Source organism: Blennius ocellaris (genome assembly GCF_963422515.1).
Source record: "Blennius ocellaris genome assembly, chromosome: 12".
NCBI lineage: Eukaryota > Metazoa > Chordata > Actinopteri > Blenniiformes > Blenniidae > Blennius > Blennius ocellaris.
The window spans coordinates 11373661-11397232 of NC_137661.1; the positions used below are offsets into that span (position 1 = coordinate 11373661).

The 23572-nt window shown below is 43.2% G+C and overlaps 1 protein-coding gene across 1 annotated transcript in view; it reads right to left on the minus strand.

Moving 5' to 3' along the window:
• nek7 (NIMA-related kinase 7) overlaps window positions 1-23572 on the minus strand; it is a 67883-nt gene that overhangs the window by 31194 nt on the left and 13117 nt on the right. Inside the window, exons 2-4 of the mRNA XM_080506782.1 lie at window positions 11431-11518; window positions 4301-4441; window positions 3737-3799 (exon numbers count right to left, since the gene is read on the minus strand). Coding sequence (XP_080362908.1) covers window positions 3737-3799; window positions 4301-4441; window positions 11431-11490 — 264 coding nt within the window. The 5' untranslated portion in view covers window positions 11491-11518. The remainder of the gene's footprint in view (window positions 1-3736; window positions 3800-4300; window positions 4442-11430; window positions 11519-23572) is intronic.

Here is a 23572-nt window from a genome sequence, read left to right on the forward strand (position 1 = left end):
CTACTCTACAGTTTGGGTTTTTTTTTTGGAAAAAGTTAATACACCATGTACAGCAAAAACAACCAGATTATGTATTGCAGAGATTTGTGTGTAAATCGCTTTATTTCACCACCAATTAAAACTAAACAGTCGAAGCCCAGCACTGTATCGCTGTTCAAAACATGTGGACCTAATGAGATGGTTTTGTCCTCGACTATGACAAAGCTGGGTGACATGTCACAACAACCCCTCGGTCTGTGATGACAACAACCCATGTGTGCGAGACACACAACTACACACACGTGCCTGACAGGCTGACATGGCTGGCAGTCTGAAAAACAAGCATCCCGGGCTCGTGTCTACCTGAAACTCCTTCCTGTTGGTTGGTCAATAAGGCAGGAACAGCATTCCCATAGTAAACAAAAAAAAAAGTTTCTATCCATCCAGAGCAAGAGGAGGAAGGGAGGGAGAGAGCACCAAGGAACAAATGACACGGTGACAAGACAGAGGGAGGGGGAAAAAAACACAAAAAAACGAATGATGGAGATGGGACAAGGTGAAGAGCTCAGGAAAGAGAACAAAGGTGAAGATGGAGGAGGGGGGGGGAGAAAAAAAAAAGGGACAGGAGATAGAAAAGGTAAACTGGGTGAGAGATAAGGGGGGGAGGAGGAGGAGGAGGAGGAGGAGGAGGAGGGATGGTGATATGAGCAGAGTTAGAGCCGTGATGTGAGCAGATGGAGCGGTGTGACATGCGTCCTCCGCTCGGCTCGGCTGTGCTTTCTCTGCTGTGATTAAAGAAATGTGCATGCTCTGGATGACGCCGAGAGGGTTAGGGGGAGCACAGTACAGTACACTACGCTACACTACACTCTCCACTCCGTCTCTCTGCATCCCTCCACAATCCTCCTTCTCATTCATTCTCTCTCTCAACCCTTCCTCACGTCTCTATCTTACCCCCCCACCCTCCATCCTTCCCCTTGTCCTTTCTTGCCAGATGTATTTTTGGCTCGGAGTGGCAGTTCTGCACCACACTGAAGCGCGAGCCAAGGAGTGATGACAAGGCCCGCTTTTGCTGCCGCCGCCATCCCTCTACCCGCCATAACCCACTGCTCTTCCACGACGTGCAACCTCAAGGCAAAGGATACGGGGGAAAGTGATGAGTACGTTCACAGGCAGAGGTTTATGTAAATGATGGATGGGGCCTTACTGCAACGCAATAACCGCTCATTGGGAAATATCACATAGAGCCGCGCGTGATTGTGTAATTACACATCCTGGCTGAGACCCACCAGAGTGTGTAATTACTTAATCATGCAAGACTCGATGTGATATCTTTGTTAAACTGGTGATGTGTTTCAAAGAGGAGCCAGACACAGCCGAATGCAATCTGATGGCACAAAAGTAAGCACAATAGAAAATTAGGATACAGTGTGAAGGTATAGAAATAGCAAAAGCAGCTGTTAAAAATATATTTAAGAAATAATTATGGTCGGTTGCTTTCCAGGTTAAGTCTGCTATAAAGGATATGGAAGGCATCCACTGGAGAAACTGATGCCTTGTGTGTTGCACGTCACATTTTATGCTACACACTCACACACTGTATCTTAATCCAGCCAATGAGTAAGCAAGCAGGATCTTAGAAAATAAACTAAATTAATGAAATGCTGGCAATATATACCCTAACTACTCAAGTAATACATTGCTTGTCGAGAAAGCTGCAGATAAAACAGACATTTCACAGTGGATGTACCAAGTCAGATGAAGCTGGTCGCTGCCAGTTCTCAGTTTTATCATTAGGCTGCTGGTGTAATCTAATCAGATCGAGAATCCCAGACATGCACACACACACACACACACACACACACACACACACACACACACACACACACACACACACACACACACACACACACACACACACACACACACACACACACACACACACACACACACACACACACACACACACACACACACACACACACCTCGGATTTCTACACAAATATATACCACACAAAGCCCAGAGAAAGAAACAGGCATCATTACAGCTTTTCACTGCTGATTAGAGCAGATCATTAGTCACAAAACAATCCTGACATGATAGTAACCACAGGCGAGACGAACACACAGCTGGGGGAGATTTCAGGAACGGTAAAATTAGCAGATGAGCCAGGAGCATGTTATGTGCAAACACCATTCCTATCAGTGAGGATTCAGACAATAGGACGACGTGAGCTCCTCAAGTTGGAGTTGTCGTGCCAGGAAAGAAAATACAGATGAATGAGCAGACGCAAACACAGACAGACAAACAAATAGGGGCAGTGTTGAAAGGCCATGACTGACTATGTCTGTATGTGAGCGTGTGTGTGTGTGTGTGTGATCATGGGCGACTATGTGTGTCATTCCAGTCGGCCCTTGCCAGTGTATATCTCATTATTCTGATTTGGCTGTGTCTCCTGTTGGCCTGTCTAGAGGGGAATACGGCAGAAGGACTGTCTCTCTCTCACACTCAGTCCTTTATTATCAGGCTGGCTGGGCAGTGCAGGGCCAGGCAGAACTTCAATGTTCACTCGCGATCAGCTTGCGGGATGCAACGGATTGAACAAAAAGCTCGGAGTGATGAAAATGCATTGAAGGGAGGACACATATGAAGGATGGCTATTTAAAATAAATAAATAAATAAAATAAACTGGCCAAAAAGGTACAGACAGGAGTTACGACAACACACGGAAACACTCACTCTTGAAAATGGGAGTTTAAAAAAAAAAAAAAAAAAGGATCCATGTATTTAAAGAAAAAAAATAGAACAGACACATCAACGAAACACAAACACATGGTCACATGTCCCGTTTAACCCTGCCTCGACCTCCCTTAGAAGGTCAGAAATACAGATCAGGTTAATCCAGCTGTCTCGTGCCATCAAGTCAATGGTGGTTCTCCTCAGATTGCTGCTCTGTACAGGGGGCTCGTCTTCATCTCGGCATCAGTGCCTTTGATTGGTCCAAGAAAGCCCCGGGAACTTAAACAAAGTGTTGGCTTGCCAAAAACTAATTGGGTCTTATTTCCTCATTCTCTTCAGTGTGTATGCGCCAGTGCACCGGTGTGCACCAACTGCCTGCAGTGCACGCGGTCACACTCGCAAAGGGCTACATATATGACGAGAAACACAATCGTGTGCACGATCAACAAACAAAACTTCTGACACTCATCGAGGATGTTTGAGACAGGCACAGGTATTGGAGCCGTCTGAAGTTTGTTCATTAGTATTTGAGGGCATCTTAACTGACACATGGTTACGTTAATTTAAAAATGAAAACATCTCATTGGAGTAAAAAAAAAAAAAAATAATACCCAAGAAAACAAAAAAATAAAAAAAAGAGGAGACACATGAGAGAGAAAATTCCATGCTGATTTGTTGCTGCCTGGCTCTAAACCTGACTAAAAGATTAAAACAACAATACATTTGGCATTTAAAAGAGAGCCAATGTGTGCCTGGAGGGATGCTGTACCCCTTGTATGCGTGCATAAGCATGCACACACACACACACACAGACACACACACACACATCTGCACAACTACTTCAACACCCCTCTGCATTTGTAACCATCCAAGGAAATGCATGCACACACAACACACAAATCCATGCTGTCTGGTGCAGATCAATTGTTTTCCTGTGGTGGAAGGTCTCAGCTGAGGCACCTTAAGAGAACAGAGCACAAGCGCATGGCGCCGTCTCCCTCTTCTCTGGTTCTTTACCTTAAGGAGATCTATCTCTTTGATGCAATCTTGCCGAGCTTTGGCATCCATCAAGTCGAATATCTATCAAGAGATCAAAAGGGGAGACGGAGAGAGTGAGAGAGAGGACAGAGAGGAGTGTTATGACATATTCAAAAAAAAAAAAAAATGTAAGATGGAGAGATGTAGAGAAACTACCAAAAAAATAAAAAAAAAATAAAAAAAAACACTAAACAGAGAACACGACTGCTGTTATCTGGAGGGTGGCGCTGGAGTGACTACAGGTGTTTCATATCCGAGTAACACACACATTTTTTCCCCGTGTAAAGTGCATCTGAGGAGTGTGCATGTGTACACTGGTTCTATCAGTCACTGAATACTCAATGCAGGTGCAAGAATTTCGCTACAGCACTGCAAAATTCCACTGTGGTACCATAAGAGCCACTTTCTGTGGCGCATTTTACATTTAACTTTATATTCAATGCTTTCAACTTCAGGGGAAAATGCCTTCCAGCAACTCTGAGTCAATTAAAACAGCCTAAATAATGACAGGTATTTTCTTTTGCGTGCTTTACAATGCCTCACCTGAACTTTCTTCAGGGCCACTGAGGTGTTGTCTAACAGGTATCTCGCTCGGTAAACCTCACTGAACTGGCCGCGTCCAATCTTCTTCTCGATCTGGAAGTTGGCCAGTGAATTGTGGCCCATATCTGGCTGCAAAGGTTTCTGAAAGAAAAGAAGAGAAAACAACTTCACAGTTATGCTTTGCCTAAAACGTACACTAAATGCACCTGAATCCAGAGCAAAACACTGTTTACAGCAAAATCACTAAGTTAGGCAAATGTAAGTGTGGTGTTTGTAAATTCGTTCTGTGTTTTTACACAACACTTACACATAAAAAACAATCCAATTTATTTATATTAAATGTTCTGCGGTAAAGTTACACAATATCAAGTGAGCATATCTACATTGTGTGCAGGTATCCCGGGCAGTTCGGGGCCAAATATGTTGACGTGCAAAGCATGAATGCAAAGTGGATTTAGGAATGATTTATTCCTGTTCAGTCAGTCTGCTAAACCTGTCCATACTGTGGCAACAATGAATCTGCGATACATTCTGCAGCCCTATTTATGGTCGTCCAAATCCATGCGGGAAGTCAGTATCAATAGATCATCGACATTTTAGAAACGCATGGAACAGTACGCAAAGTATGACGTTATATACACACAAACTCACGCACAGAGAGACAAGAATCATGATGAAGAATTAAGATGTGCTTTGGGTTGAGTATTGGGAGAAAGGAGCACAACAAGTTGGGTCAAATAGCACTGGACAATAATTCTAATTGTTTAACACTGTTTACATTGTTATGGTATAAAATGCAAAATGATTAAAAAAAAAGCCACACAATTTGAGATGTATGTGAATATGGAAAAGAAAAAAAGCCTAAACTAAGTGCATGAAGAGTCTCATGCAACTATTTCCACACAACTGAAAGAGGAAAGGATGAGGGCTGAAGCGCGGGGTGGAAAAGAAGCTGTTGTGTAGCTTGTTTCTCTGTGAGGCTGCTCTGGGCTGATGATTCCACCCCCATTAGGCTGATGTGACATGCCGTGAAAGGTCTTGAGTAATGTTCATACACTTAACTTGAGCGCATCCGTGAAGCTCAGAGGTGAAAGAAAATTACTATCCTCATGTGCCTAGTAACAAAGTTGCATAGGTAAAATTGCACGAATTCACAAGTCAATATTTCACCCAATCCAACCTTTTTCACGTAGAACTTTTCCATGCAGAGGCCGGGGACTTATCAGAAAATAGTTGCCGGTGACATTAACTGAGGAATATTAGAATTAACAATTATCTGCTAATATTTATGAATGACGATATTGTTCCGATGCATTTCACTTAACTTTGCAATAATTCTTTCCCTTTATACTTTAAACAACAGGGGGGGAAAAGCTGGAAAAGATTTCATTATACAATTTACATGTATTCAGGCTTTTAATCTTTCTATTGAAGGTTCTAAAGTTCACAATTATCCTAAGTCGTTTTCCTTCCTGTGCCAAGTTATATCACTGACAGCCTGGCAATGGGCCACAGACTTGGTTACTCCTCAGCGCTCGTCGCCACATGATTGGCTGAGCAATCTGAGTCCCTCACCTTCCCCAATTAAAAAAAAAAAAAAAAACACTCAAAAATAAACGAGAATGAGCCCCTTGGATATAATGTGTGAAAAATGCAGAGAGCAGGCAGTGTGACCTTTCCAGCCTTTTGGTAAACTTGTAAAAAGGCGTCGGCGGGAGCAAACAGAAGGTGACAGATATCAGAATGCCACATGTCACCAGTGCTTTTGCCAGCGTGGCCGAGGGAGCAGCTCAGGGGCAAGTGACTTAGGACAGAGGGAGGGAGAATGAAGAGGGGGAGAAGGTCAAAATCTAATCTCCGAAGCACTGAACATGCGAGAAGGGAGTGTCATCACATTTGTTTGCTTCACTTGCTTTTCACATTTTTGACAAAGTTACTATGAGCGCAGGCTGGAGGCTATGCAGGATTGCCTCAGCTGACTCAACATAATGACATTTTAGTTCAGTGAGAAATTAAAACCAAAAAAATCCAACGAGAAGAATTTATGAAGTAACTGGATGAAGCTAATGATTTATTTTTTTTTTCTTCTGGTGACAAATACTTTTCAAAATTTGCACATTTTTAATATTTGAAACATCTCAGAAATGTTGGAAATGCTAATTAGTGCCGCCAAAAGCACAAGGGACTACTCAAAATGTTCAATATTGTTGAAGCTGCAGGCCTTAAAACCAAAATAACAACTTAAAATAAGGTCAATCAAAAGCAGGAAAGACCATCCAATGTTTTTGTTATTGCAAAACTGTTTAACTGGTAAACCAAACTGCCAGCATTAACGGTTCACTTACTTGACCACCAATGAATCAATGGTGTTTAATGCATCCAAGACAGAAAGTGCAACATTTTTTATAATGCTGACATAAACAAATTCCCCCAATGAAAGAAGAAAAATCTAAACCTATAACTACTAATAGTTTTCTTCAGTGTCTCTGTCGGTTTTACTAAAGTTCCACACAGCAGTGATCACATCAGGTTACACAACTGAAGGGGAGAGTGGGGGGGGGGGGAGATTTAGGCATTTCATTTTTTTCTTGTTTTTTTTTTGACAGCGAAAGAAAAAGGTGCAAGCCAATGAAATGCTCTGCCCAATTAACACTGCCGAGGTGTGCATTTTTCGGCGTGACACTTCCATCATCCCGAGCTGTCTGAGAGTCACTGCCAGTGAGCATGACACACTGTTCAACACTAACTTCGATCTGGGGGAAAAAGAAAAAAAAAGACAAAAAAAAGAGAAGACAAAAAAACCCAACAAAATATAATATATAACCACAAAATGCTTTAGCACAACAAATATATTGGCGCTCTGAGGCACAAAAGATTGCGCAGTGTATTAAAGTAGTGCAAGAGGAGCAGGATGAAAACCTACAAGGTGTGTCACATGATGAGTGGAGCCGTATGGGGCAATGAGTGGGATGATTTGACAGAAGCGTTTGTGTGAAGATGCACGACGGACAGTTGGAGGTGTACAGATACAAAGGGAGGGGAAGGGGGGGAGAGAAGTCGCAAGTGTGGGGGGGGGGGGGGACAGAGAGGACAAGAGGGCATTGCTTTCATTCGCTGTGTGGTAGCTTGACAAATGTTAGCATGAGCCTCTAAAGCGCTGTGACAACCGCCTGCTGAGAGCACAGTCTTGCTAATGTGTCCTGGCATGCCGGCCTCGTAATCACACATTTACATATGCAATGACCTACATTTGCATGTCAGATCGCACACTGTCCAGCATGATTAACGGTGGGCACCTCCCCGTGTGGAGTCGCCCTGGGTGGCAGCAGAGGCCATGCGAGGGCGGAAGAGAGGGCTGGAGGGAGGGCGGCTTTTCTGGCAGCCAAGGGGCCGGGCTGCCAGGCAGGATTATGTCAGCCAGCGGCCCCGACATTAGACACTTCATTAGAGCTAATCTGTTTAGCAGTGGGCAGTGTATGTAAACTTCACAGGCCATTTGCGGCACCTCTTCGCCCCCTGGCCTGGCCTTCAAAGGGCAGCGAGGCCACAGCTGACTGACAGGCCGTCTCATCAGCCACACATGGGTATCACACAAACAGGGGCTCCCAGCTGAAAGACGGGGTCCCATTGGACACACACGCACACGCACAGACGCGCACACACACGCGGGAGGCAGAGGTCAGAAACTTGATGAAACTGGGAGGAGAGGGTTACGTTGACTGCCAATTGTAAAGATCTCAACTTGAGTGTTTCCTGTGATGTTTGGGAATGATTACAGATGTCAAATATGTTGGGGTGCCACTGTTCCTCTCCTGTTAGAGGAGAAAGCCTCCTCTGGCTTATCTGTATCTTCAAGTGTGTAAATTATTGCACAAATACTACAAAAAAACAATTTAATTTATGTATTTATTTTACATTTATTGACTATAACCAGGATAATATTGAGTTATTTAAAGCTGCTGAATAGCTAAACCGCAATAATTACAATAAGCTTGCACCAAACAAATCAGCTTATTTACAATACCTCTCAAAGTTTTTATTTTCATCATACAGTTTCTCTTAATGTTTTTTTGTTTTTTCTTGACTGCTGGTCCTGTTCTGTACCATGTGGTGTGTCTTTTCACTCACATCATTCTGGGTTATGATGGGGACAAGCTGCAGGGAATGAAGATTAAGTGGCAGTTGTGCAAGGAATTATGGGTAACGTCTGTGAGGGACAGTGCGTCTTGGTATAAAGGTGACACACAACCGCCACGGGCGAGTCACTGGGACGGGAGGGAGAGGGAGAGGGAGAGGGAGAGGGAGAGGAGAGGGAGAGGGAGAGAGAGAGAGAGAGGGAGAGAGAGAGAGAAAGAGCAAGAGCGCAGACAGCTCGTCGGTCGAAGTGTGATACGAGCTGCCCAATAATGACACCATTGCCAAACACAACTGACAAGACACATGGAGAGTGGAATAGGGAATGCGGAAGATAGAGAAAGTGAGATAGGGTGGGAGGGTGGGTGGTGAGGGACACGCAGCAGAGGGGAGAGGGTGTGATGTGACAGCCCAGCAGTGCCAACGGCTGCCACAGAAAGGCCAGCGGCAGCAGAGAGGTGCCGTCTCTCACGGAGGAATATCGAGAGGAATGCCGAGACCGAGAGACAGAAACCCGGGGCACAGCCACGCTGAGAAGGCTCCGTCTTTAGAGTACTGAAGCAGCATTTCATAGACCCCAAAAAACCTGAGCTTTTGTGGAAACCATCTCTTCAGAGTTTGTCTATTTGACAGTTTCCCATTAATTACAGAGATTGCTGTGGGCCACCATAGTTTAAATTGCTCAACCATAGTTTTATGAGAAACCTAAAGTATTTTTTACATTTCCAATGCTTGTCCTGTTGCTTTAGCACATCACCTCTTGCTCAAAATCAGTACAACCGGTGAACCGTCTTGCCGACAGACGACCCTACACTTCCAGAAAATAGCTACAGTACGCATTTCAGTTGAAATGGAAAGAATTGGACAATCAACAACAGGAAGTTTAAAGCTAGAAGGAGAGAAAGATGGGAAATGACACGCGACACAGTTCAAAAGTCTAATCAGAGACGTTGGTGTCATTCTGGAAACCCAATGCACAATACAGGTGTTTCTGCCTGGGTGCATCAGACAACAGTCGATTTTCACTGTCGTCAGCTCATTATGATCAACAATAAATTGGATACAGCTGATTATTATAGGACAACAGATATTTCTCAAAAAAACTTATACATTAATTAAATTAAACAGGGACTTCAGCAGCTTCAATATGTATGACGGACATCTCATCCACTGAAAGCGTGCGACTGAACGATGTACACGTTGGACAGCGATCTTAAACTTCCTTAAGCAGCCGTCTTAGACTCTATTCTCTCGTGCAAACAGTACGTGAAAAAAATAAATAAAATCTGTTGAATTAGCTTGGATGGAGTCCGAGAGGGACGGAGAGGGATACATGGAGAGACGGAAACAGAGACAGCAACTGGCAGGCGCGGGGGGGGATAGGGGGGGGTAGAGGGGCAGCTCCCACCCTCACCAGTCACCAACCCCCTAGAGCAGACACCATGCAATATTCATCCTCAGCCAGCAAGCCAGTGAGCCAGGCAGGCAGTGAAACCGGCAGGGTTCACCCCAAAGGTGCCTCTCATTCTTCTAGCCCTCGATCGGCTCCGCAATCACACTGCCTTGTCTCGGCGCTCGCAGACAGATCTGTGTCTGTCAAACTCTGCGGCGACGATCAAAATGTGATCTGAGGGGGCCTCCTCACTAACCCTCCCACTCACTCAAGAGCAAATGCGCCATTAAAAATGCACATCTTACCAGCTCATCGTGTTTAACTAATGCATATGCATCATACCTCCGGGACCAAGAGAAATTATATTGCAAGCAATACAGAATATCCTTCATCACATATACAATTCAGATTTTTCAGGAGGAGGCTGGCAGTTTTTTTTTTTCTTCTTCTTCTCTCCCCTTGCTGTCGAGTAGACTGAACCTTAGGAAAGTGTGAAGCAGATACAGGACTTGTTGAAAGACACCCATCTGGATGCTGGTTAGACAGTCATCTACATAATCTTGCCGTCGCTTTCTCTCTCCCATTAAATGTGAAATTCATTTAAACATGCTCTGTGAGTGTGAAGGAAAAAAAAAATATGATGCAACTGGAAAAGTTCGCCACACTACCGAAATCTAAGTGAGCCTGGAATTAACGCTGATGTAAACTGCTAGAAATAGATCGAAAAATACAGAGAAAGAGGAATCATTAGGGCTGAACAATAACACATAATCAACTGTAGGGAGATCAGTGGAGGATCTACAGCCTGTATGTGTATGCATGGGGGAGTGTTGCCTAAGTCAAATTAATTATTAGAGCTTTTATCTGACTTTCTTCTGTGTGCAACCCAATTATCCTTAATTTCGCAATTACAAATCTTAGAATAAATTAACTCCCTTGGCAATTACAGAGTTAATATTGCCGTGCCCTTGCATACGCAGGAAAAACAACAGCCTGCACGGACCTATTTTTAGAGTTCTTTCTTTCTTTCTGGAGAAGAATCCACATTTACTCTGGGGCATATGGATGATCCTCTTTGTTTAAAGTCTATTCAATACTTATGGAGGCAAAAACATCCTTCTGTAAAGAAATCAATGCCCCTGATGTTGGAGGGCGGTATTAAAATCCAACAATGACCAGATCTGCGCCGAGCGAACTTGAGTTGTATCGAACCAAAAAGAAGCATACAGAGAGGCGAGGCTCTGCCAGCCTCCTGAGCTCTGATCAATAGAAACAACTCAACATTCATCCACTGCTGTGTATCTTACACACACAACTACAGTGGTCTGGGGCATGATTGGACTGAAGGACACATCTGGACTGATGCAGAGAATGTAAAAAAAAAATAAAAAATCTGTAACATTGTACGTCTGACCCACGAAGTAAGGGCTGGGTAAAGAAGTACTGAGGATGGATGGGGAGATGAACGGCCTGTACTTTTATTGAAGGGATGGATTCTAGTTTAAATTCATAACCGTCGCACTTCCTTAATTTATGTACAGGCAACTGATCATAACAGGCAAATGGTCAGCTAATGGTTCATATAACGTGTGTGTGTGTTTACCTGAGGTTGAAACACCGGCACAGCTGCTTGCTGTCCTTGTGGCTGCGTGTCCATATCCATGGTGTTAGGAGATTGATCCTGCACACGTCTGGGAATCAAGCACACGAAAACGGAACAAGCTCAACGGTGACCATCAAATGGAAGACCTTCCATTGAAAATACCGATACATTCATACCAAATGTGCACAGAGGTTCAATGTTGTTCAGCAACAAACAAAGAGATGGCTGCCAAGGGTGTCCAGTTTCAGCAGAACGGGAACCGACGTCATGCTGGAGGATTTGATACTCTTTGTTTTTGGGTCGTTCTCAAATTGCAGCGTGGCAAAGCAAGGCAGCTCGCGGTGCTCATCTGAACAAAGCACAAGTTATACTGATACACTGTTAAAGTATCTATTCAACACTCCCCTGGGGGCCTTTCATGGGATTTACTGATAGTAACACTAAGCGACGAGTGCAATTATAATTTATTTAAATCTAGTAAAATACAGGTGCAACGAAGCCCAGTGTTGTTTAATTGCATGGGGTCTTGATGGTTGATTAAATTTGGGAACCCCATCTTACTCTCTCTTTTCCATATGAAAGAGAGAGTGCAATCAAATCAATGGTATGGTTAATTTACAGCTTGTAATACATAATTAAATTATTTATAATCTGAAAGAAGAGACAAAAGACTGACAACTGTGTGGATTTCCCGAAACATCTATAAAACAAAGTTTGGCTGAACCGCCGATGGAAGGTTTAATAGCGACATAACAAGTCATCATAAGTTATCTATCTATCTATCTATCTATCAAGCTATGTGGATTCTTTCTTGTTGGTCCAAAAATAAGGCACTTTGCTGACTGTCATATATGTATATATATATATATATATATATATATATATATATATATATATATATATAAGCACCCATGATCAGGGATTAAAAGAGAAGTACAACCTTTGCTGATTCAGAAGTTTAAGTTTAAGTTTAAGAATTAAATTTAAGTTTAGGAAGAATTAAATGTCAAAAGCACTATTGTTCAATATGTGTTTGGCTTCATGTTTCAGCCACCGTTTTATTCTTTTTTTCTGTATTGTATTTTTGTACTCTACCTGCATACGAGCACAAATAAACATGCACGCACACAAAAAAAAAGGTCCCACACAAAAGAAAAAAGGCAGAACACACTTAAGAGTGGGACATTTGCATGTTTTTCCACTATAGTGAAGGCAGGCAGTCGGCAGAGCCATCAGTCTGTCATTTGCGTATTAGAAACTGCCTCTTGTCTGTGTTGCTGAAAACCTCCCCGGACCAATTAGACGTCTCCTGGTATAACAGATATGAGAATAGCACTGCAAAGTGGTCTCTGAATTGATGGCTTCAACCTTTTCCAATATAAGTTATCATGTGTGCATATTATGTGGGTGATATATTTGATTTTCGGATCAATAAATTAACACATGGGTGGATGTATCCATTTCAGGAGTGTTTAACTTGTACATCCAACACGTGAGCAGGCGGATACTGTGGTTGGCTGTTTCAGATCAGTTCAGCTTTTCTTTCTTTGGCTTCATTGGGTTTCATGTGAGCTTTGAAGATCATGAAAGTGTTTGCGCGCCATTCCTCTTGGGAGTCCATTGATTATATTCGGGATAATATTTTCTGAGATTCACATTTCATTCAGACGTAAGGAAGGTTTACAAAATACAGATTTAAAGGTTTGCTAGAGGCAAAGGAGTCAAACTCCAAACCCATTGTTTAAATGTCTGATTCTGAATATTTTACCACTTAGTGGGTAGCGCTATCGCCTCAGAGCGAGAATGTTGTGGGTTCAAGTACGGCCCGGGGCCTTTCTGTGTGAAGTTTGCATGTTCTGCTCGTGGGATTTCTCCAGGTTCTCCATGCACACGAGGTCAATCTGTGACACTAAATTGAATGGTTGTCTATATGTGTCTGCCGTGTGACAGACTGGCGAGGTGTCCAGGTGTATCCTGCTACGACCCCGACTGGGATAGAAGATAGATGGATGATGATTCTCTTGAGGCGCCAGAAATTAACAACTGGTTAATTTTGCCTTCCCATTAAATCACAAGGAACTTCAGTGTTCTCACCGGGATTTTCCGACAGCGTGGGGGTGGGATCACAGGGTGCAAAGAGTGCAGGTGAATCGGTCTTTTACACTGTTGTAGATTTTTTTCTTGTTGGAATAAAGCCGTTGAGTATTTTATTGAGGCCTCGAGAGACACACCAAAAACAGACTCCCAGATGAGTCTGCCCCTCGAGTGTGTGTCCAAAGTTGCACCCCGCGACTCTTCTCCAGCCTTGCAAATCAAGCGAGCAGAGAAAGGAGGGGCTGGAAGCCCTCAGAGTTGAGCTTCTGAGTCTCAGAAACAACAGACAGTTTCACCTTGACATTCACGCAAACGGCGTTCCGTTCCCACCAGATAAGGCTTTGCTGGGAAAGGGAGTGTCTGCAAGTTTGGAGCCAGGGAATAGAATAGAATACAGCTTTCATCAGGCTGCTTGTGTCAGTGATTCTCAGAGAACATCAAATCCATTACTGTTATTTTTTATTAACCACATGGACGAGTTGTCCAGGGTTACAGTTTATGGATGACACGTCTGTGGGGCCAACTTCACAAGTAACAGCCCATTACGCTGAAATGCGTCGGCGGGAACACTGACTTTGAGGCCGTCACTATCGTATTTTTAATTGTCATGACAATATCCTCTTTGTTATTTTGCAAAGTGAAAATGATTGATGTAGTCACCTTTAAATGCTGTTTATTATGATGCCACCGAACCGACAAGATACAAATATTTATCATATCAAAAAATGAAATGACAAGTGACAAAGAATGAGTTCTGCAGGTGACAATTAGACTGATTTTGCTTTTTTTCTGCCGTCTGCAGTCATGAAAGCTGATGATGTGAAATAATCTTGTGAACTTGCAGTATCGTCTAAAGATATCTCAGTGTTTCGTAACTTCGGTACTCTTGTAGGAACAACCTTGAACAATTTAAAAAGGCATGTTAATAGTTGGTAAAGTAATATTACGCTGAGTAGTGGTTGACAAGGTGTGCGTCATGGCATTTGGGTTTGGATGTCACAAGCCCCCCCCCCCCCCCCCCCCCCCCCCCCGATCTAAGTTCCCTGTCGTGATTCTTCGCATTTCAGCCTCTGTTTTGTCAAACTGAGGCTGACACCTTCACTGCTCTCCCAACCCCTCTTGTGTGCATGTCTGGGTGTTAAAATAACCAGGGGGCATCAGAGGTTCCTGCCACAACTTTGCCTCCTACATCCCACGTTTAACAAGATCAATTAAGTCTGCCATGTTGGATTAGAATACATCAGGAAACAACACAATTAACCAAGTCAACTCGGGGGTCAGACTGTTGCGGCTCCTATTCACGCCTGGCTCGAGTGACGTGCGATGGACCAGAAGCAAAGCAAGAGGGCCCTTTTTAAACGTTCCTTTTCTGCCGACTCTTGTCCGAGGCACGATGTCGGTCCGGTTTGAACAGCAGGAGCCGACAGCTTTGAGTGATGTGTTCAAGTGCATCATGTAAGTCCACCTCCAACATGCTAACGAGCTCCGGGACTCGCACAGTAGTGAGGTTACAAGCGAAATAGGATTAAAATATGACTGATGGCTGGAACACGCATGTACAGTGTGCAGCAGTGAAGAAGTTACGGCAGTGCGGAACCTCCGCAGTTCGGCCAGGAAGGTTGGCAAAGCCGAATCTATTTTCTTCAGCCAGAGGACCTGGCCGAAGAAAATGACGTCATTTTGTTCGGCAGGAGCCTGAAGTGCCGAACATTCTTCCTGATCTTATGGAGTATAAACTGGCCTTCCCTGTGAGACAGATTTATATATGCAACAGGATGGATCCATTTCACCATGTGTATGCTTCATAATCAGAAACAAAATAAGCTAATTTCCGCCTTGAAATAAAGGTTTGAAGACTAAAACCAAAACCCATGTTATTGCTATTTTAGATCTGTAAGATCACAATCGCACTCTGCCACATGCTGAATATTATCCAGAAATTAAGCGAGCCTCGTCTATCCTCTCATTTCAGTCAGATGTGAATACAGGATTTCTTATACATGAAACCCTTATTCATCGCTCTGATAAACTGCTCGTGGGTTCCACTCAAGAAACGCGGGGGGTGGGAATCACATCCAGGCCACCAACCACTCGTCACAAACAAAAACTGTTATCCGACTGTGATCCACCTCATGTGAGACTCCAGTCACAGTAGGCCCAGTCACACATAAGTAATTACACCGTAGAAGAGGGGAAGGCAGAGCAGATGACGGCACAAAAACACATTAATAAGATCATTCAACCATGTTCTGTGAACAACCGTCATGGTTCTCACATATCCAACATCAAAATTGTTCAAACAAGGAGAGTCCTTCACTTACAGTACATACTTATGAGCAACACCTGAGATTGATAAAACAAAGGCTTTTGCATTAAAAAGATGCAACTTTGAAATGTTTTCACAACTTAAGATCAATTAGTCATTTCTGTTGAACAGATTGTGACAACTAAACTCCAGAAAGCCATGGTTATGTGTATAGATCCATTCCACTCATAATGTTATCATGGAATTTGGGAGAAAACTAGCGCATATACTTATTGAGATTGAGCAGTGTATACCAACTGTTCCGAGGAACAATATTTCTCCAGCCGATGGCGAGACATGCCCATGGACGCAAACAGGGATTCTCTCCATCCATCGGCCGTATTACATGATAACACACAGATATCATCTGTATTTCCTCTCAGCAGTAGATCCAGTTTAATGGCACCAGTAAAATAGATTGAACCTCTGTGGCCAAGTATAAACCAAGAGGAAAACTTGCAATTACATTTTTTAAAATGCAACCACAAGGCCTTTCTATGCCACAAACAAACCCAAGGAAATTTAGTTTGGTGCAGATGTTATTGATATAATAAGACAAAATATAAGAATTTTTATTGCTAAAGTATAAGGACAGCTGCAGTAAAGCCATTGAGTTTTTGTAGAAAGTCAAGCGGCCGGGTCGCATGGACACATGACAAACCTCACTTTCCACATCTTCAACTAAATGAATTCCTCCACTTTTGGCAATATGTTTGAACTGATATACAAATGCTGCTCAAAATTACAGAATCCTTTCATTGTGGTTCGCCGTCTACTTCCACCCCTGAATCCACCTGCAGGCTCTGACTTTTAGCATATTTACGCTTCTACACATATAATTGGCAGTATGCGTGTGCAAGAGGCATACAGTCTGCCATATTGGCTCCCATTTTATTTCTCACTTGTTGCTTTATTTTAATTTTTTTTCGGATCGCTTTTTTGGGGAAACCCAACAAGCATTTCGCTTCTGAAACACTTTTCAGGACTCCAGTCACGGCTGTAACGACAGCAGTGGGGAATGGTGAACTTAAAGAGGGCGATGATGCAACAGTAAAATGAAATGCAAGACTGCCAAACTTAATTACGTGCCATAAAAAGTACATACAAGGCTGCTTTTACATTAAGGTGGACAACCGTTTGGCCTGCACCAATGCGGGAGCAGAGCTAGGTTCAGTTGGGACGTTGAGAGAGGGGGAAAAAAGAAAAAGAAAAGAGCAGGACACAGCAGGAACGATGCAGGACAGAGTGAGACAGATGTGAAACTGAGGAAAAAGTGCCACGGGAGGGGAAAAAGGAGCTTGTTAGTCCTGATATGTCCGTGGTCCTGAGAGAGACAGTGTGGAGCTGTGCGCCACAGAAGTTGGCACTGGCGTTAGCGCCTCTTTAATCCCCATTTCCTCCCTTCTGCATAATTCATTTAAAACAGGAGTACAGAAAAAAAAAAAAACAAAGAAAGGGAGATGATTATAAAAAAAAAAAAAAAAAAAAGGTGGATCAAGGCTGACTTGGATGGTGGGGGGATGAATGCGGAAATGAAGGGGAAGGGTCCCGGAGTTAAGCGTTCCCAGAGAGAAGAGTGCTAAATCAGCTTCCAGTGTGACAACAATAAATATGAACGCCGACTGATGAGCTTGGGTTAGAGGAGGAGAGAAGAGTGAAGGGCGAAAAACGGAGGAAGGGAAAGAGGGGAAAATATAATGCAACACTATCCGGCCTGGGTGTACGATGTGAAGGGAATCAAAGGCACCTTTGAGGAGCCAGAAGACGACGACAGTAAAAGTGCGAGAAGAGTGGTGACCATGATTACAAGAAATGGAGAAATCTTTGAGTTTGTGCTCATGAAAGCCCACCCCAGGCCTCTTCTCAAACCCCTGCTTGACTAACACTGATGATACAGAAAGAGAAAGAGAAGAAGAGAGAGGAAGAGAGCCACTAATGATGGGAGGGGGGCGGGAGGGGGGGGGGTTGAATACTACAGAAGCGGCACACTTCCCAATTCATTTTAATCACTATTCAAAATCATTAGTCCAAATGTGCAAGCACTCATGTTCATTGGACCATGAGCTGAAGAGAGAGACCGAGAGGGGTAGAAGACCAATTACACCTCAGCATGTGAGCAAGTCTTTGAGGTCTTTCAGTAAGATGGTCCAAGACTTGACAGAATAGAAAATGAGAAGACATTTTATTGTCTCTTAATCTAAAAGAGAGAGAAAAAAATACAACACGGCAATGAAGAAGAGCCCTTTGCAAAAAAAAAAGCCTTTGAAAAGCCAGCCAAAACACAGCATATAGTCCAACTATTTAGACTTTTTCTGTTTCCTCAAATCTGGCTACAAAAGCATAAAGTTAATCATGGACTGACTCAGCATGAAGAACATTACGGTCATACAAAACTCCAAACAACAACAGTGGCATCAAACAGGATTGGCTTCTCAAGAACAGGCAGAACATTTCTGGATGAATAGCTGGCTCTCTTTTAGGCAGTACAAAGTGTGCACTAAAGGTGGGAGGAACAAATTGAGGTATCTGATCAAACCCAGTGTAGCTTTTCGTGCTTTTCTTACTCCCTGTGTGCTTTTTTTTCTTTTTTTTTTTGAGTCAAGGTTTCAAAGATGAGTTTATGGGCCATCATTGAATATAAAAACAAACTACAAACAATAACCTTGAATTTTACAGTGCGTGTGTGTGTGTGTGTGTGTGTGTGTGTGTGTGTGTGTGTGTGTGTGTGTGTGTGTGTGTGTGTGTGTGTGTGTGTGTGTGTGTGTGTGTGTGTGTGTGTGTGTGTCTTGATTCTAACCTTCACCCTCTCGCTCACAGAGAAGAGAGCACAGAAAAATAATTTTTTTTTAAAAAGGGAAATTAAGACAAAGAAACCCACAACAGTCCACTGGGACGCAACAAGGCCAGCGATCCATAACGCTGTTTGCTCACTATTTATAGCCATCCTTTACATTTTTCACGTTCACATTTTTATGGGCTCATGATTATTTCACTGCAGAAGTAAATAGCACAGCACAAATAGCCTGGGCTTCATGTGAGGCCTGAACTGATTTATTTCCCCACAATTCAAATAAACTAGCACAGTGCTTTGCCTGTGTACGTGTGTATGTTTGTGTGTGTGTGTGTGTGTGTGTGTGTGTGTGTGTGTGTGTGTGTGTTTCACATCCTGCCACCCCCGATGTTGCACCATGACACAAACCCTCCATGAGCCTGTGAAACCAAAAAAACGATGCCCTTTAAACTAAATTCTTTCAATTCTTAGAAGAAGACATATTTTTATTCTCGGGGGGGGGAGCTGCAGCTCAATTGGTTGACTGAGGCATTTTCCAGTCCCAAGGTCGCTGGTTTGATTCTCCATCTTGTACTGACTATATGTCAAGCTGTCCTTGGGCAAGACATTAGCCTGAAGGTGTGGGAGCCCTTTGTACGTCAGCTGTCACCATTTGCAGTGTGATTTTGTGCCCGATTGTGTGAACAAATCGGTAAAATGTGATGGATCATGAAAAGCTCGTTGAGGTTGTTCAAGCTGTGAACTGCTGTATATACAAGAGATGTCAATTTAACATTTAGAGTAACGATAGGAGTTGAGGTTAAGCAAGTAGTAGTTACAGCTGAGCTTAGAGTAATTTTGCAGGACATAACTGAATTCCAAGTTAATGTGTCTAAATATATGAATGAATGAGTGTTTGTTTATGTGTGTGTGTGTGTGTGTGTGTGTGTGTGTGTGTGTGTGTGTGTGTGTGTGTGTGTGTGTGTGTGTGTGTGTGTGTGTGTGTGTGTGTGTGTGTGTGTGTGTGTGTGTGTGTGTGTGTGTGTGTGTGTATCTACTTGTGCACACCTGCACATTTGCATCTGCTTATGTGTGTTTTCATTGCACAGCTTTCTCCACAGCCCGTCTATAGTAAAGACGTCACCATTGAGTGCAGACCTCAAGCACAAGCAGGTGTCAGCCAATCTCATCCCTTTTTTGTCTTCATCTGCGTTGCTCTCGTGTTGTCCACCTCCTCCCCTCCGTGCTCCTCGCTGCTCTACTGCTCCCCAAGTGTGTTTCCAACACGAGCTGGCTCGTGGTCAAAAAAAAAAAAAAAAAGCCCCGGCCACCTCTCGGCCTCATTGTGCGACCCACTCTGCAGCGGCGACGGCGACTCTCTTGTGGGCCCTTTTGTTGCCCGTCTTTCACTTTAGCAGGTGCCTTACAGTAAAAGGCATGCGGCAGCCAGCGCGTGCTGCTTCGTTAGTGCAGAGCCCCGTTTGATGTGCTTATTTCATCAGCCAAAAGACGGCCGCCAAGGAGGATGCTAATAATCACTTGAAAAACAAAACACATTCCACTCAAGCTTGTAAAAGATAAACTCCAATTTCAATGATAAAAGAAGAGTGACAGACAGCCATGGTACCAGTCAAAAGAGACCGCCAGCCACACTACCCCTCTCTCTTTATTCCTCGCCACCCCCCCCCCCCACTATTCCGAGGTGAAACCAATTCATACTGTCAATCACCGAGAATAAACAAGGTATATTGACAAATCGCTGACTGTGTAAGGGAAGACAAAATCGTGTGGGTAAAGTATGCAAAAAAAACAAAAAACAGAGCTGCATTTAAGACAGCTGTGTGATCCCTCAGAAACCAGCTTAGTGTGTCAAGGAGCAGGCTGTGTGAAGGAGAGAACCCCCCCAGGCGTGCAGGAGAGGGGACCCTAGGGGTTTGGGAGATGCTCGCACACCTCCACTGCATTCGCAGCCCTTCAGAATGCCACATCACCATCACACACCCCAGTTAAAATAGAAACCCAACACATGATGTGTAAAAGGAAATAAAGAGCACTTAATTTAGGCCCGTTTATCCCGCTGCAGGAGATGCCACAACTTTTCAGGATGCTCAGGGGACAAAATAAGCAAGACTTTGACAAGGTAATCATATGTAAATGTATTTTCCCTCCGTATCAGTGAATCAAAAATAGTCTAATTATGGATCCTGGCTGTGAATGGTTGGGAAATTACAGCTCACAGGGTGCCACAAAAAAGTTAAGCGTGGCACCGAAAAAGAAATAGTGATCCACATAAAGGTCTGGGCGAATTCACAGACACTTGCAAAGTATTCATTTAAAACAAGGAGCAGCCAATTCGGGGATGGAGCGGTTTGCTTGGTTGAAGAATGGAAAATGACGAATAATAACAATAAAACAATATCTTTAAAAGCTGAAATACAATCAATGTTTTAAATTGTCATGACAATGTAGAGAACAATTTAGGTGAAACAAAAAAAAAATAACATTCTGACATATGGAGAGTGAGTGAGTGAGTGAGTGAGTGAGTGAGTGAGTGAGTGAGTGAGTGAGTGAGTGAGTGAGTGAGTGAGTGAGTGAGTGAGTGAGTGAGTGAGTGAGTGAGTGAGTGAGTGAGGCTGCACATTTAATCATCACTGAGGTAAATGGAGGTGTGACTGAAACAGCTGCACAATGATGAAAAACTCTGCACTCCCACTACAAAAGACTCGCATGACCTGGGTGTCAGAAGCAGCATTACCAGGAAAAATTGCAAGCGTTGCACAGGAAGAGGTGCACACCCCCCCCCCCCCCCCCCCCCCCCATTGCAGCAGTTCCACACACTGACTGTCTATGATACTGCCAGAGAGGGTCGGAGGAGCAAATACAACAGATTCATGGATGACTTGTGTTTGTAGGTCAACACAGAAGTAAGTACCACACTGGTACCCTGCATAAATGTGCACTTTTCCAAGTGGTTTTAGTAACAGAATTATCTGCCATATGCAAAATTGTGTTTGTCAGGATAATCATGACAACTGGAAAAAAAAACCAAAAAAAAAAAAAATGAATATCTTTATTGTTAAAATATCAAATGTCAAGCTAAAAACAGCCGAACATCGCCCAGCTTTAAAATGACTGTTTTCACCTTTTCTACAAAAGGCTATGTAAAAGAATCTGTTGTGGTCTATAAATGTATGAATCCAAAAAACTGGTCACACTGGAGTACCAACAGTTTGCAAATTCATGACTATGATGGCAACAAGGCTGTAAATGTAGACGAGTCTGTGTTTGATAGCTGCATGAGCTTCTGTTGTCACATTTGGCCATTTGTCAGCAACATTTCAAAAACATAGCAGAGGACTTTCTACTAACATGTTTTGTCTCAGTAGACCCACTCAAAGTCTATATTTTGAGATCAGATGGAACACTAATGTTTTCCTTGGTTTTTAGGACTCTTTGTGTCATGTTATACAACATGAGAAGAGCAATGCTTATTGCATCTCTGACAGTTGAAATTAAATTGCACTATTATAAAGCATTTTATTAATTGCTGGCAGTCCTGGTCTGAATATTGTTAGTTGGTTTTTTTAGATTCAATGTAAAAACAGTGAGAATACTGTTGAAGATGTTCAATGTGGCAATTTATTGAGAATAAGCTTGAGCAGGGTAACAGGAAAAACAATCAACAAAAAATTTGCATATTCCTCAAAAGTCATAATGTCAGTTGGGATGAAAGACAAAGCATGTTTCAAAAACGTTTGGTTGCTGATTAGATGTTTCAGGTGATATTTTAGGCATTTTTAGAGCAAAGCCCCTCACGTCAAGTGAACTAAAATCCATGCCCACAGTTGCACACCACAGCATAATGAAGATCCCAAGGCTTTAGGTTGCATTCGGAGCCCTGTGGCAACAACTCACGGTCTCTCACAATACAGAGCCGAGCCGAGCCGAGCAGAGCAGAGCAGAGCGGAGCTCCCTGCCCTCCAGGACCTACAAGGGTTTTGTTTGTTAGCCATGTCACTGACTGACCACCGAATTAGCTTCATCACCTCTGGCACCAGGATATTGGATATGACATTCTGTACCACGAGGCTGTGGCTCTATTTGTCTGCGTGACTAGAGGGCTTATAATAAATATTAAATATTAAAATAACCTAATAAAACAGGGACAAATAAGTGAATTTTATGCGGACCCCCCCCAAAAAAATTAAGTGAATGCCATGCTTTTTAGCATTTGAGGGATTCCAGATAAAACAAGTGTTTTACGCAGTGTTTGTCAGAGTCTGGTTCTCATCATAACAGGTGCCTTCGAAAGCCTAATTTCATTATCACGGATCACCCGACCAAAACAACATCTTCCAAGCAGTGACCAGATAATAAAATGACATTAGCATTCTCTGACCTGTATTAGCGTCTGGAAAGGAGGAGATGGAGCTGCGAGGAGGAGGAGGCGCGGGAGCACAAACACAAGTTGGCAGATCACACAAAGATCGCGACAAAGCAGGCACAAACTGTCATTTCCTCGTTGCACCACAATGAAGGTAATGTGTACAGAGTGATTAGAAAACCAACACATCATGCACACGCACTTTTTTTTTTTTTTCTGTCAGACTTGTTGATTTCTACAACTGTCGGCAGTTCTCAGTATGACTGAACTGGTATAAATCAGAGATGGAGCAGTGATTGCTGACCCATCTCTGTGTTGCCTGGAGATGATGAGGCTTGGCATTTTGAGGTTCTCATCTATGAAACCACTTTTAAAAAGCATCATCTGGAGAATGTAGTATATTTTCCCCCCTCTCCAAATAGCAGTAGCCTCTTCAGACCATTCCACGAGAAGGTTTTCCCCCCCTCATGCTATTTGGAAGGCTTGAAGCAGTTACCCTGCGTTAGCATAAGTTTGTCTGAGAGGAAATGACAAGTGCAAGATGTCCAAATCATTAGTAATGTGAGAGGAGCAGTTCCCAGGCATGTCT